Raw genomic sequence first — 17272 nt, 5'->3', positions numbered from 1 at the left:
ATTGGAAATGTGCTATTAAAATTCACAAAAACTCACAATCTGGTGAATTTGCAGTAGGGTATTGCCTTGCAGTATTCTTTGCAATTCTAAATTGAAACCGAAGATGAATTTAAACATGTCATTTACTTATACATAAATATTGTAAAATATATTAACTTCAATTGAAAAAGCCATGCCAGACGTAACTTGATGTAGAACAACAGACCAACGTTAAAATGTGTATGCAATGTGTATTGCTGGAAATAAATATGTTTAAACTAAAATGTTGAAGTCATTATGACAAAGTATTAAATACATCTCTCATATATGATATTTTTTTAAAGAATATCTTTCTCCCAAGTATTTATATTAATACACGCTTTTTATTATCATCATCTCCGTTATTTCATAGCGCCCCTATCGAGCTGGACAATGGTGGTCTCCAGGACGACGACGTAATGGTCACCAACAGTATCCAGATCCTTGGAGGGGTTATGCTGATTCTAGCCATGGTGTTTTTGGTGATGTTGTGTGCCGACGACCAAGTGTACCCAGGTGCGACACAAGAGAGTTTTGTGTATTATTGTATTATGACGTCAATTCAACGTAATTAAGGGTAACATATAAATTAATGATCACTTGGCGACTTCGAATTATGTTTATGCCTATGGCAGCTATGGCTGGAAACTTAATAAGGCGTACCACAAAGGTTAAGCGCATCAATTATATCGTTATTTATGAACCCAGTTAGAAGTTATCGTAAAAGTACAATCATTAAGGCAGTGGCATGTTGGGCTTACGCACTTACGCACGTGCTTACCACAGGTGATTAGCGTGTGGCTATGATATTAATCAGTGAAAACATTATTTTGAATGATAAATAATCATATTATTACGAAAAATCAACTTTTCTGAAAACAAAATCACAATCAAATATATATATATAACAAGGTATTCAACTCGAATTCACCCGAAAACAGGGTGCATCGCTTTTAACAGCCATAACTTCATCAATTTTGCAGCGATTTTCACGATCTAGGTCTTATTCAACGCATAAATGAATTTCCTTTCTGAAAATGTTCATGTCTTGCAATATTTTTAACAAATACTGGGTCAAATTATAAGAAATAACTCGATACACAACTCGCGTGACCCACTTGATATCGATCAGACAGGATTTCAGACTGAAATCTTCACGGAGTAAAGGGCATTTTCCCTGCAAAGTTCACGGACCTCGATACCATAATTCAATAAAACATATGAACAAAAAACATTCTTACCGTGCTTGCCTGTGCATTATGCATCAAAACTAACTGTCCAGCGCCGTTTGATACCTTTGTTTACATACCATTGAACTAACTGATATTTTAAACACACGAGTGATTTCATTGGTCCAATGCGAAGGTGTGTTTTTACAACTGGAGATTTCATTCATGAATAATGTCTGATCGCCTTCAAGTAGGTCAAGCGAATTGTGTATCGTTTTATTTCTTAAAATTTGACCCAGCATGTGAAGAAATATAACAAGATATATACATTTCAAGAAAGGAAATAAATTTCTGCCTTAAATAAGACTGCGTTCGTGAACATCGCTGCAAAATAAATGAAGTAATGGCTGTTCAAAGCGATGCACCCTGTTTTCGGGTGATTTAGAGTTGAATACCTTGTTATATATATATATAAATATTTGAGAGTGAAAATATTTTTTGAAAAATTTGGTTTTTCGTTATAATATGATTATTTATCATTCAAAATGATGTTTCCAATAATTAAAATCATAGCCACACGCTAATCACATGTGGTGCTTACAGTTGATTATAAGTCAAAAATTTACACGCTTAAAACGAGATTTAAAAAAGTCGCTTATCTCGGATAAGGAGTACCATTGCCAAACAACGTATAATTCCTCTGTATTAATTTTAAATTAAACTATAACTTTAGACTTTAAGTATTAAATACTATCTAAAATGCATCGATAAAGGTGCCAGGGGAATTGGTACTATTAGGTAACATGCCACTCTAATCACGAAGGCCATGGTGCGTATACTCAAAATAAGTTCAATCACGTCCCTGTTGTTGCGTGCCTGACATATTTCAGTGCATTTTTGTTTTAATAAAGAATTCGCAGAGCATGTTCATGTAGTAAGCAAATTTTAATGGGTTCTTATTAATGCATAATAACCAAACATCGACAACTGAACAATTTCGCAATAAAACTAAGATTTATATTTATATACGTAAACTATATTTGATACGCGCTCTGTGAAAACGAGGTGTAATGCTTGTACGTAAAGTGTCGTCCCAGATCAGGGACGACACGTTTCTCCCAAACTTGATTTTTACTAAGAAGATACTTTCTTTATACGGAAACTATCATAAAAGCGGGAAGTTTCATCCTTGACGAGCCTGTGCATGTAGTAGGCAAATGCTTATGAGTTCTTATTAATCATAATAACAAAACACCGAACACTGAACAATTTCACTGTAAAACTCGGACATACATTTATATACGTATAATATATTTGATACGCGCTCTGTGAAAACGGGGTTTATTGCACGTGTCGTCCCCTTTCCGCTAAAACTTGATATTTGCTAAGAGGGGACTTTCTTTGAACGAAAGATATCATAAATGCGGAAAGTGTCGTCCCTGATTAGTCGGTGCGGACTTCACAGGCAAATCTGGAACGACACTTTACGCACATGCATTAAACCCCTTTTCAACAGAGCAGGACCCATATGTATAGTGTCAATTTAAAGAATTCTAATTATTGGAAAACCATTCTAAGAATGGTAATCGTACAAGCTCATGTACATGAAGTGTCTCCTACCATTTATTCGTAGAGGACCCTCTTCCAACGTGGGTGACTTTGATACATCACGACCGCGCCATTGACACTGGAATTTTGGGAAATTCGGAAGGGATCAGCGTACTAGACCATAACTCTCTTGTGAGACACAGGAAGGGGCATTTTGAAACGGATGGCGCCAAATGGGGAGCTGGTTGGTTTTAATAATATATGACCATTCACTAATGGGATATTTTATTTTTTATATAGTAAAATACAATTAAAACATATTGATTATATGTGCAACTTGTCTTTGAATACACTGCTTACTTGCAGATTTTACATGTACGTGGATTGCGCGACAGTCTACTTTCAACAGTAAGAAAAAGAAACCGATGTTTTGTTATCAAAATACATATAATGTTGGCTTGAGAATAGTTTTAGCATTCATCTCTTTATTCTTGCTTTTGCCGAAAGAATTATGTTAAATAATAGTAATTACGAATTGACAAACGTGACATAATACTTTAAACCTCAGGCTTAATGAGAGGGAAGCACGTGTTTGAAATCTACTGGCCTACTGACTTCCGTGATGCGTGCGCAACCGTTGGCATAGGAACAGAGGAGGCACCCCTGCACTCGAAACCCCGATGTTCCCTGATAGGGGCCAGCAAGCATTCTTGGGGACTGAACATTGTCAAATGCAGGGTTTTCCACAACGGCGAGATACAGTTTGTGTACCCAAGGGAGAAACGAATTCCAAGCAGGTTAGAATAAATGTGGTACGAAATGAATTTTCTGAATGAATGAGACATTATCAAGAGATCTTGCGTAATAATGAAAAATATGTATTATTATTATTAATTATTTCTTCTTTATCCGCATCCTCATCCTCATCCTCCTCCTCCTCATCATCGTCATCATCATCATCATCATCATCATCATCATCATCATCATCATCATCATCATCATCATCATCATCATCATCATCATCATCATCATCATCATCATCATCATCATCATCATCATCATCATCATCATCATCATCATCATCATCATCATCATAATCATCATAATCATCATCATCATCATCATCATCACCATCATCACCACCATCATCACCACCATCATCATTATCATCATCATCATCACCATCATCATCATCATCATAAACATCATCATCGTCGTCGTCATTATCATCTTCATCATCTTCATCATCATCTTCTTATTCTTCTTTTTCTTCGTATTATTATTATTATTATTATTATTATTATCTATGCTTAAAACTTCAACACTTACACAAGAATGGCATATATTGTTCTTGAATCAGATATATTCTATTCGAGCCGCAAAACACGAAATTGCGATATGTCACAACCAAGATTCTGTACTGAAACCGTACAGAATGTCGATTGCGTCACATAAAACAAGATGACAATCACGTGGCAACATATGTTAATAAATTCATATGATTAGGCGGGGCGTTCAGACATAGTTCATAGCATCATAATTGTTGAAATATATATAACTAGCAGAAGGGCAAATAAACAGAGTACAAAAACAGAACACGTCCCTTTAAAGGCCGAGCCGTATTTTGGCGTTGAAGGCTCGATACAGCGATGAGTGGGAAACGCGAATTGATTTGAACACACCAGATCAGTGAAACTTAAATCGGACACATAGAAAAATATGGATAAACACGTGCTGTTCAGATAATCTATTTGGATCGGGTTCATAGGTTGGAGTAGATATTAACGGAGACGGACGAATTGTAATTCAGGGAAAAAGCACTTCACATAGAAAAGATAATGATAATTGATATACATTATACGTAAAACGCACTGACGAATAGACGGGCTGAGGGAAGAGGGAGAATCCATAGGAAATAAACATCCGTTCCTGTTGATGATGGAGATTTAAGGTTTTATAATTATTTGAGAATGATAAGGCACTGTGGACGGTAGTTTATTTAATATAAACAAGTATAAGATTTGTTTACGTACGCGTCATAGAACATATACGTACACATATGTTCAATGTATTGCTTACTTCCAGATTTTTCATGTACGTGGATTGCGACAGTCAGACGCTCGGCTTCGGAACGGAAGTGGCCTTCTGGGGCTCCAAGATACGTTTCCCGCGTACGGCACTTCCAGTGTACCCGATGGTCGGCGTCGTCTGCGAGGGCGCCCAGATATCCCTGATTTACAGAGGATCTGGTTGGTTGCGATTTTTTAGTTAAATTGAGCTTATACATTTTTTAAATGTAAATGTGCTAGCGTCTTACTGTTGAACTTAGTGTAATCTACCGTAGCAAATATAAAACTACAACTTAAGCAAATGTATGGAGATTTGTACTTTCGGTTACGATTTCTTATGAACAATTGTATTGTATCATTAATATAATTATATTGTATCACAATAAAATATTCGGCACTACATGGTGAATATTTTTTTAAACGCTTGGCCACTTATTATATTTTTATTTACCCTGTTTATGCTAAAATAACTCTAAAATCGTGTCTTAAATAACAATGGCAAGGGATGAATTGTTTATCGGGGTACATTGGATCCTATAGCACAATAATTTTAACATCTTTTTTGAAACCACAAATCAAATAACATTGATGTTTGGTTTCGGACATCAGATTGAGGTACATGCCTCTGACCTATGACCCATAATAAATGTGTGTGATTTGGCGTCAGCTTGGCCCTATTGTTGAATGTAAGGGACACGCTTTAGGGTCTCATGACATGCATAAAATGACTCTTTCAACCTAATAAAAATGCACATTTTATTTGGGTTTTTTTCTCAGCCTACTTCCAGGCCCCGGCTGTACAGGGCGAGATGGTGGGCGGGCTGCAACTGAAGACCTTCCCCGGGGGCTATAACCCGCAACCACTGGTCGGGGGCTATAACCCGCCCCCACTGGTCGGGGGCTTTAACCCGCCCCCACTGGTCGGGGGCTATAACCCGCCTCCACTGGGCGGGGGCTATTACCAGCCCCAACTGGTCGGGGGCTATAACCCGCCTTCTTATGTAAGTAATTTGGTAAAGGAAGGTATGTTTAATTATGTTAATCGCGATCAACGAAAAACACAGAAGTTTGGTAACTGTTGAGGCTTAACATGAATAAGTCATGGGGGGGGGGTATTATAAAATCGCTGGCTTCAACTTTAGACCTTCGCTTTGGCTACAACCCGACCACTACTGTTGAATAAGCCAAACCAAAGTCACTAAGAAAAATCTCAGAGAATGTTATCATTTGTTTGATAGCATTAGATATACATGTTTATACCAAGTATAACCCAAGAAACACACGATTCCAGTGTGTAATTGGTACATGCATATCAAACTTATATAAAAACGTAGGCCTACCTGAAACTGAACTAATATCAGGTGTTTTTTTCTGCGCGTGCAGCAAAACATTTTCTATTGCGAAAATAGTTGTATTCGTATTTATTTGCCTAACGCAAATGTATTTTACCATATTTATATATGCATGCACTATGTATAAATCCTTTACACGTATTTCATGTTAATTGTAAAAGAATAGTATCTTTTTCAATAAGAAAACAACATCAAACATTTGACACAAACACGAAGATGACAAGTTGCACAAGGATCCCGCACCTATGAAACCCACACAATATCGCATACCTTGTACAATAAAGGTGTCATGATATATGTTGATAATAACGGATTGTTTATGGAGATTAGACAAGAGTGAATAGAAAAACAATTAAACTGGGGTCAATAACACGAATCGTTCTTTTCAGTCTTCGAAGCTGTACTGAAAGATTGTGATGGCGAATCTTAAGAACCGACACCGTTCTCCCTGGAATGTCCATTTTACTATAAATATCGTGGTAGATAGATATATAATGTGATCTCTTTCATTTTTTAAATTATTATTTCATAGACACATATACATATATATATTTGAAATAGAAAAATAAGAACTCATGCAAACCCAACTATGCAATCTTACTCGTGTGTGTTTCGTTTCTCCATTAATGATAAGTGTCTTTTGTTCTATGCGTAGTGTGTGTCTGCATCTAAATGCCTTAACCCATTTATGCCTAGCGGACTCTCCAATCCTTCTAAATTGGATCAATTTATTTCCAAAATTAGGGATGTGGAGTATATTTTTTTCTATATTTAGAATATTTTTTACAGAAATTCCTTTAAGCAAACAGTACAGACCCAGATGAGACCTCATCTGGGCCTACGCTGTTTGCCAATGCCTTTTTTCTAGATGCTAGTCATAAATGGGTTAAACAAAACAAAACATAACTGTGTTTGAAGAGTTATTCAAGCTGCTTTTTGTTGTCATGATCATTTTAAGTGTTATCAATACTTGTCTTATGTTATTTATTTAGATGTTTGAGATGACGTTAAGAAGTATTATCTTTTTACGCTGCTGCTGATGATGTTAATGTCTTTTATTTGCCTATAAATGCTGCTGTTCATATGTTACCGACATGCGTTTTAATTTTGGTTACATCATGGGAACATGAGTCCTATGCCTGATGCGACAAATAGCGTCTTAAATTCCTCATTTTCATATTTTTGTTTTATTTGTTACAAAGAAAACAAAGAAAGACAGAATGATGTTTGAAGAGTTATTCAAGTTGTTATTTGTTTTCATGATCCTTTTATACGTTATCAAGATTTGTCTTATATTATTGTGTGAACAAATATTAGTTTTCGGTGACTAGTAAAAGTGTTATATTGTTTTGTTGTTGCTGCTGTTGTTAGTATCATATTTTTGCCAATAAACACTTATTTCGATATGTTACCGGAAGTGTGTTTAGAATTGAGCCATGCGATGCAAAAATTAATCTTATGCCTAATGCGGTAAATAGAACTTGTTTCGTGTCATATATTTTTTTTTTTAAACAATAATCAGAGTAAACGCATGTTGATACAAAGACAATTCATAATAAATGTGTCTGATTACCTAAGAGTTTAGTTTAAATCAAAGTCAATACATGGCAAGAGCGCATCATTTAACACTAAAATAACACACATGGAGAACGTCTGGTCGGGATATTGTAGGTCGTGATACAAGTCGACCGTACATAGCCTGACTTAAAAGACAAACATCCTCCTGGAAAAACAGGTCGCATTTCTAAATTTGGAACCACCCTTGGGCTTTATTAAACGTCCAGTTCGGGCATTTGTAAGCATGCGCTGAACATTTATATTTTTAAAGTATAACAATCTGTGTCTAGACAGTCAATTATCAGAGTAATGTTTCAAAGATCGTCTTATCTGTTGTCATACGCAAAAGGGCAAAGGACCTTTGTCGACTGGTCTAGATGTGAAACATATATAATGCATAAATCAATGCTTCAACCATTAAACACTTGCGCTTAAACTACCACTCTGCTATAGAAAAGCATTTGCAAAGTTTCTCATAGAAACTGGACAACATCTTGGTATAGAACATTATCTTAGATATTGTACACATTGTCTAAATGTAGAAAACAATTGTGTCATTGAAAACGAATTTCATGTTTTTTTTTTATTGTTTTAATCTTCACGAAGAACATTGCATGCACTTTTTTCTTGGTATTGTGGAAACAGAGAAGAAATCGATTGTATTATTCTAATGAAAACAAAAGATCTGGGGACTGTTACAATTAACATCGTAGTACACATTTACGATACGATACATTTTTCGAAGATACATAATTGCTTAAATCCATAGCATATGATTATAAATGTTCAGTACTTAATTAATTACATTGGCATCTCAAGCGCCGCTAGTTCGTCTACTTATTAAGATTACAAATGTCTCTCGTAAGTATAATTTGTCGTACGGTCGTTTTTGAAACGGCCCCCTGACATTGAAGAAAATTGCATTTTGTTATATATTTTTTTAATGCGAAAAGTATAAACATGAACCTTTTCACAACGCATGCATGTGTAATGCGACATCTCTGTATATTGTAATTTTGGCCGGTGTCTTTAATTACGAAATTATTTGTCTGGTCTTTTTGTAAATATATTCATAACGTACAATACTCACACTTACTTTAAAACAACAAAAATATCTTCGATAAAACTAGCAAACGTATCAATCGAAACATTGAAAATTATGTCAGATTTGGGTTTATATTTCCGTTTTCCTTTAAAGGCTTGCGTAGTTCTACCTATTAAGCATGTCTCTTGCTTTATTTAGACCAAATATTCATCAAACGATTTACTTTACGCAAATCATATTGGTTGAAAACTTTAAATACTAACATATTGACTACCTTATAAGACAGACACATCTTTGTTTAAGTAAACTGTTATCAAATTAAAAACTTTTTTTTTTTTGGACTACAGCTGCAGCCATCAATTGCCGCGACTAGCATACTTGATTAAAAACAACTGAAGACCGGTTAAATTTTTTTAATAAAGTATGTTTTCTTGAAAATGTGAGTGAAAAAGCCCTGACACGTGTATTTTAAGTCACAAACACGATATGTATTTCCAACAAGCGCAAGTTAATAAACAACTTGTTGTGTATATCAAACAACAAAAACCACGTTTGATGATTAATTTGGTCTCCACATAAATGTTTCAATTAAGGATGGTGTGCTACTCACATTAACGTGGCATTAACTCGTTTGTATTTTCTGTATTTATGTATGTCTATAACTTTAAAACTAAATTTAAGAATATTATTCGTATTAATAGCCGACTTATTAATATTACATTAGTTTCATGAAGTCCATCATATTAATTGATATGGTAAATGCCATCAAGTTAATAAAATTCATGTACATTAGTCAAATATACTAGCTAGCATAAAGCAACCATATGCTTACGATTTAACAAATTTATCCCAAAATTGATGTCTGAAATCTATATCTGACAATCATAAAGTTCATCAAACATCATCGTTAAGTTTGTTGTCTAGGTGAAACTTTCGGCATAATATTTTACTCTTCTACAGTGCGTTTTAGAATGTCTATGTATAATGGATAATTTTTTCGAATTTACGAAGAAATTTCAGTGGTAGTTTGAGCTTTGCGTTCCAATAGTCACAATATAATATTATCTGCTATTATTCTTACAATTTATGAGACTCATATTTCCCGCTCTAATTAAGCGGTAGATTCGAATTCTGCAAACGTTTGCAATTGCTTGATTTTAAAAAAAGAATCCCATGACAAAAAATTTACGACACACATCTACAATTTAGGTTATCAATATAGTAAACACTTGGTCAATATGATGATTTTATTGCAATTGTTATCACAATAGTCTTCACTTTTATGGGACCAGTATCATTTCAAGAAAATAAAACTATTCTACTCAGACGGAAGGCTATGCATTGGCAGTTAAATTATTGTGGTTTGCTTGTCAATTCAAAGATAGGAATGTCAGGAGCCCTGAGTATGTCCAGGAAGACTAACTAGCTGTCGCGAAGGAATGCTTACAAAGAATGTGGCGATTTTGATTACACACGCACCTTAATTCACTTCAAACAAAGGCATATATTTTTTCAGAAATGTTTCTCAGTATTATTTCAGTTAACAAGGCTACACATTGACATATTCCAGCAAGAAAAAGACGACTCAGGGTCAAAGACGTTAGATATTTGCTGACTAAAATTATATTCTTAATGTACCACATTCAGTTAATATATCACAGTATATCCTATGCATCTCTAAAAAAGATCATCACTGTTGAAGACATTCTTACGACAGAGAATAAGTAATTAATTTTCATGACACCTTCCAATTCGCTTTGGGATTCATCTGACAAACAGATGGGCACGTGACCCAAACTGCATATGCTGTAATATTGGTATGATATTCCTTGCAGTGCCATAATACCAATTTAAACGCAATTATATCAGACCTGTATGCAATACTTTTCAACTTCTTTCAGTAACTTACTTTATGTCTGAAGAAGTAAATATGAAAGTAAAATATTCGACTTGACTGGTGACTTGATAAATGTGTACCGCTGTTAGTATTTATTAAATATATTTTAACGTTTGTAGACATATGTATGGTTTTTGCAACCTTTTGACGTTTGAGTCTATGAATGTGGCTGCATTTATACTTAAGACATCTTTTCGATTTAATTGATAGTATTAGTTATTCTATTGATAGTATTAGTATTTGTATAATGACGTGAAGAAAACAATCGAAACCATTAAAACCTAATAGGATTCGATACAATACGGCAAACAAACTAAGAAAGAAATCACTTTATCAAATAAAATGTGCAATTTTCATCTTAAAATGAATACGTGCAATAGTTTCATGTGTCTGTTGGGATTATAAATACCACACATTTCATTCCTTTGACTGACAGATTATTTATTTTTCGCGACAAGCAAGCTGCATGTGTGTGGATTCTATCCCTACGCGATGCGAATAAACTTTATGTTAGTGAAACAAGTTACAAATTGAATGTGGAATGTCATACAATTATGTTGCAAAGACCCATATGAATTCAATAATCAAATTCGTTGATTATAAAACATTATAAACCGAAATCCATTTGTCTTTTAAATCCTAATAATAATTACCTGGGGTCATCATCATTTACTTGGTCACATATGCGTTCGGTTGGAATAAAATATAGATTTATTGTTTAAAAAAAGTACAGGTTGCGTGACGTTTGTATAAACATAATGAAAGACTTCAAGGAATACTTTTAACCGTAATGGAAATACTGTTATCGCTTTGCAATTAAGAACGCTGCATCTTTTATGCAGTCGTCTTCATTTCACCTTGCGTGTCAGCGAAGTTTAATGTGAGAAATTTCGTGTATGAAAGTCTGAAAAGGAGCAATCGAGAAATTATATTTCATTTTATTATATATGAAATGCTCGTTACAAATTATTGTGACACCACAAAGCATATAGCTTATATAATTGGTTCGTGTCATCAAACTGTGGTCCATTAAAAGGATGGCCCAATGATACTTCTGGACTTGATTCGAAACTGACCTATCGCAGGTGAGTGAATTAAAGTCATCTAAGCCTTCTTTTTCAATGTAAGAGCCACACTGAAGTGTTTTACAGTATTCCAATTTATACCACTTACAACTTCAAAACAAAAATGAATGTTGTTTGTGTTTGTTCTCAGTTAACATCCAGGCCCCGGCTGTACATAGCGAGATGGTTGGCGGGCTGCAATTGAAGACCTTCCCCGGGGGCTATAACCCGCCCCCAATGGTCGAAGGCTGAATGCCGCCTCCTTGTGAATAATTGGGACATGAGGTTTGTTCGTTAATCGCGTTCAACGCTAAAACACAGAAAACTGATAAGTGGTGGTTTATGACGGATATCCGTGAGGGGAAGAGATCAATGTTTTAATCGTTGGGTTCTACTTGAGACGTTGAATGGGCTACAATCCGCCACACACTGGTATATCAGCCAACATAGGTTCACGGACGGGGGATATCAAAGGATATTGATTTATAAAATATTTTATTGAATATACACACTAATACAAATAAAGATCTAACGTTACACAAGACAACACACGATTCGTGTTTTCAAGGCGTTCATGAAGATACCCATTATATAAAAAGATAGGCCTGCATTAAATTTGACTGATTCCGACTGTTGTTTTCCATTAATTCTGCAACACATGCCCGATAGCGAAAATATGTATACTCGTATTTTTCGATCTTACCATTAATGTTTATTAACATATCAGTACACCGCACGTTCTGTATAAGTCCTCGAAACGTCGTTCATGTAAAGTGTCAAAGTTTATTTACTTTTCCAACAAGAAAACACATTTCGACTAAAGCTGTGCATGCACAGTTTCATGAGGATTTCGCGTCTATAAAACCTTTGATATTACATGTCTTGGTCATTTAAAGTGTTATGTTTAATGTGTATGTAAAGGATTGGTAATCGAGATCAGACAAAATTGAATACGAAAAGGATTAAAATACTTTGCGTAAACTATACTTTTCAAGCAGTAACACATTTCATTTTTTATGACACGTATGCCATGCTTTGATTTTGAGACTTCAAAGCTGTACTGACAGATTGTGCTGCCGAAATCTAATAGGTACCGACAAAGATCTCACCTTTAATATCTTTTTTTAAACCAATCGTCACATATAAATATAAAGTCCGGTCGTGTATGATAAAACGATTATGTCAAAGACAAATGTAATTGAAAACATGTTGAACAATACGGACAAAAGCAAACCATAAGTGGTCTTATTCATAAGGTTTTTATAACGTATGTTGTTAGTCAATTTACAATATTTTTCTATTTTACTTCATGTCTTTTGTGTGTCCGCATTGAAAAGCCTATTTTTTCGTGTTTACATTATTAGTTTTGTTTACTAAGAAAACAAAACAAAAGTATTTAAGAGATTAATTCAGATATCATGAATTATTCCAACTTGTTTTTAGTTTTCATAATCAATGTAATATTTATCAAGACATTTTCCTTTTTCATATAAACGAACAATGTTGTCATGTTACTGGACGTGCGTTTAAAACTGAGCCGCGTATTGAGAAAACGGGTCTTATGTCATATGAGTTCAGACGAGCCTGCACATTCGTCGGAAAATGACCTATTTTCGTATGAAACGATTAAATCGACATATCTCAGAGTTGCTCAGTCGCTCAAATACTTAAAATTGCTTGGCCCGCCTACCACAACCAAACATCAACGCACGACCAATGGTGTTGTTAAAGATTTTCATGACAAAGCTTGGTAATTTAACTCTTATAGTGATCGCCCAATTTATCTGTCGTTAACATGTTATTGCGCTTTTCATCTAATCTATGTGTCCATTATTGATTAAAAATGTTTCCCTATATAAGGAATAACCGATATGTTTAAAAAATCCTTTTAGTTTTTGTCGGTAACAATAATTTATATATATTTAAGTACATACATATGAATAGTCTTTGGCTATGTATCTTTAAACATAAATATATTTATTATATCTCAAGTATTGGCGTTGCAATCCGTTGGAATCCGTCTTACAAAGAGTCAGTGCAAGTAGAATTCGTCTTGCCTCATTCTGCACCAAGATGACTTTGAAACTCAATAATTTCAACACGAACAATAACCAGAGCTAACGTATGTTTATAAAATGACATGTTCATAATAAATGTGTCTGGTGACCTAAAAGTTAAGTTGAAAAAAATGTCAATACCGGGTAATGGCGCGTCATTTTGCGCTGAAATAGCACACAGGGAGATAGTTAGGCAGGGAAATAATAAGCCGTTATGTGATTCGACTAGACTTCGGCTGACTTGAAAAATATACATCTTGGGCCGAAAATATTCTCATTTCGAAATCTGGAACCACCATTGGGATCACTGTATAGTTTAGTTTCAGGTATTCGCTTATATGTTTATAAACTGGTTATAAGTTCAAACATTCTGGAAGTCAATAAATGATGGATGTTATACATTTACAAACAAACTTTTTAATATTTTCAAAATATTTCAAAACATATGTGCACATTTCTTTAAACTGACTAGACAACAACAAACATGTCATCTATGAAACAAGCAATAAAACAGTTGTCCTTCTGACCAGTGCATTAGACGGAAGACGTGGCCATGTTTTTTACACCTAAAAGGACAGTTTACCGAGTTCAACTTGAGATGATTTTCTTCCCATAAAATGTAGTTTATATTTAAATAAATATCAATAAAAGCTAGGTTTGTTATGTATGCCATGTTCTTTTAGGCTTATTTTGCTTTCTTTTTTTAAGGGTAAGGTATTTCTACCCGTTAAGTCTTTCTTTCATATAATAGCATAAACTCATCAACCGATTTTCTTTGTAGTTAAATAACTTTGCAAACCTTGAATATTATCATTGTTTACGCAAGCAAAATGTTTGTTGTTTTTTTCACTGAAAATAATGTTATCAAATTCATAAATACTTTTTGAACAAGTGTCCTCCAATCTGGAACCAACAATGGCTGCCACAGGATAAAGTGAAACCCGTTTTAAATTAATATCCAATGACATTTATTTGTCTAGAAATTTTAGTGACCGTGCCTGGAAACGTGTACTAACCTTCACAATTTATTACCAACGAGCATGTTCAAATCATGCCCATGTGGTCGAAATCGAGCTCCGCCCAGGTGTCACATGATTTATATCGAAATATATACCAAAATTATTCTTGAATTTTTGTCTTTGAAACCATTACACCAACAGCTTTGTAATTTGGTATGTAACATAATAAAGTGGTAATGTACAGAGATTTTCTAAATCATTCCCATGTAATCGAAAATGGCCATTCAGTAGATGGATATATTTATTAAATAAATTCTTCTAAAAACCACAAGGTAAGATGTTTGGTATGGTATCATAAAGTGGCCTACCTACTACAAAGTGTGTTCAAATTACGCCATTGAGGTAAACTGCTCGTGCATGGGCAAATGTTTTATGGACTTTTATGTGAAGCCGTTCTTTCTTCGGAGCATAATATATATATTCATCAAACGATTAACTTTGCAACCATATTGCTTTGCGAAGCTTGAAATGTTTTCATTGATTACGAAATCAAATGTATAGTTTTAGTAAAATGTTATCAAGTTCATAACTATCTCTAAGTCAGTGTTCTTTTCCAATATGTAACCAACAACGTCTGCCACAGGTATAAAGTGCTTAAGAACAGCTTAAACCGGTTTAAAATTATAATCAATACCATTCCTGTTTCTTAAAATTGTTAGTGACACAGTCTGGAAACGTGTACAAACATTTACAATGTATGACCAATGAGCACACGTTAATAAATAACTTGTTTTGTATGTAAATACAACGCGTTTGGGGATTAATTTGTACAACATAGAGAAGTTATTACAATGGATGCGCTTCTTACTTTTACTTGACATTTAATTGTTTTGTCACCATTTAGATGCTCGTTTGTTTCGGAGATACATATAGGAAAATAAGTCTTACCAGTTAAGAATATGTATGTCTTTATTAAGTAATATTTTGACACCATATCTGCTTCATAATATTTTCGACATTATTTCTATATAAGATCTATCTCGAAGTTGTGTGTGAACGTTAAACTTCGGTCATATCTGTGACCGTCCAGGATGAATAGATTGGCAGTGTAATTTGCGACCTCATTTCAGTGGTTAATCTGTGAGTTCCAATAATTCAAACACCATGTAATATGCTATTTTCCATGCAAATTGATGAGAAATTGCCCACAGACTCATAGTTGTAGCTCTTATATGTAACGTGTGCACATATCTGTAATGGCTTGATTTTAATAAAAATCACACCACACACATGTTACAACAGCATATTTAAAATAACAGCTATCAAAACGGTACAGACTTTGTCAATAGCATGATTGTATTGTTATGCAAATCACAATAGTGTGTACTTCTATAGGACCAGTAGAATTACAAGTAGTACAACGAAGTCGAATTCCATTCAGACAGAAGGCTATGCTTTTGGCAGTTTAATTATTGTGATTCCCTTGGGAACGTGTCCAATAAAGAATTGTCTGGAGCCATTTGTTCCATAAAAAACTGTTAAGCTTTGGAAATGGATTACTTATATACAATACGATTCATGCTGGGACCATTTGTATTATAAACGTACTTACTCATATCTTATTTATCAACATGATTCATTTTAAACATTTACAGATACATTTTATATCATGGTTTACTGAAATTATTTAAGTTTGCGAAGCGATATATTGACATATCGCAGCCATGAAATGACGACACACGATGAAGACGCTTGATATGTATGGGCTTAACTACCATTGATCATGTAACACTTTTTTAATATATGACTTTATAAAATAAATATCTTAAACATATCATCCCTGTTAAGGACAGAATCTTCTTCGTCATTGTAAGTCTTAAATAATATTTGTAATTTCGCGACAAAACCATACTGGATGTTTACGGGTTTAAGCTATATGAAATTAAGTATATGTCACAGACATCCGTTGCAGATAAGATATGGAGTACGGTACAATATTGTTGCAAAAAACAACATTTTAATAGAGAAATCCAATATCACTTTTCATAGTACACACTAAAATGCACAAATCAAATTTATAATAATGTTTATTGTTTAATCATTGTCACAATTGCCTGGAGTCTCCATCTTTAACTCAGTCGTTAATGCACACGGTTATCAATGCAATAAAGATAGATTATTTATTTATTTTTATTACAAATTGCTTGACGTGTTCATTTCATGGAAGACTCTCGAGAAGACTTTGAACCGCTTTTGCAATAACTGTATCACTTTTAGATCCAGACTGTTGCTCTTTTAATTATGTTTTTACTGAGAATATTATGTTGGTTTCCCTGAATACAAAATGCTCATTACAACACCATCTATTACTTAAAACTAACAAATACTGATTTAAAAAAAAAAATTAAGTCTTGTATGTCGCTATTTCTATAGCCACACGTTTTCTGCATACTTGTATGACTTTTGAGAATAACACATTGTAAAATAAAATAACATCGAACAAACTGTTTTACTCTATTGTTTAAATACCCATGATT

The 17272-nt window shown here is 34.1% G+C and overlaps 1 protein-coding gene across 1 annotated transcript; it reads left to right on the top strand.

Moving 5' to 3' along the window:
* The first annotated feature begins 208 nt into the window (after positions 1–208).
* LOC127867460 (protein gustavus-like) lies at positions 209–6964 on the top strand. Its single transcript, XM_052408619.1, has 6 exons — positions 209–534; positions 2821–2979; positions 3304–3532; positions 4821–4984; positions 5582–5805; positions 6546–6964. The coding sequence occupies exons 1-6, from the start codon at positions 438–440 to the stop codon at positions 6561–6563; spliced, it is 891 nt and encodes a 296-aa protein (XP_052264579.1). The 5' UTR covers positions 209–437; the 3' UTR covers positions 6564–6964.
* The last annotated feature ends 10308 nt before the right edge of the window (positions 6965–17272 follow it).

Source organism: Dreissena polymorpha, chromosome 2 (genome assembly GCF_020536995.1).
Source record: "Dreissena polymorpha isolate Duluth1 chromosome 2, UMN_Dpol_1.0, whole genome shotgun sequence".
NCBI lineage: Eukaryota > Metazoa > Mollusca > Bivalvia > Myida > Dreissenidae > Dreissena > Dreissena polymorpha.
The sequence above is the reverse complement of the archived record's forward strand: the minus strand, read 5'-3'. Positions and strand labels throughout refer to the sequence as shown.

Excerpts from the sequence above, each read along its gene's own strand:
- LOC127867460 (XM_052408619.1), top strand. The coding sequence starts at position 438 with ATGGTCACCAACAGTATCCAGATCCTTGGAGGGGTTATGCTGATTCTA. Across the intron at positions 535-2,820 it reads CGACGACCAAGTGTACCCAG|AGGACCCTCTTCCAACGTGG; the intron begins GTGCGACACAAG and ends ATTTATTCGTAG. Across the intron at positions 2,980-3,303 it reads TGGCGCCAAATGGGGAGCTG|GCTTAATGAGAGGGAAGCAC; the intron begins GTTGGTTTTAAT and ends TTTAAACCTCAG.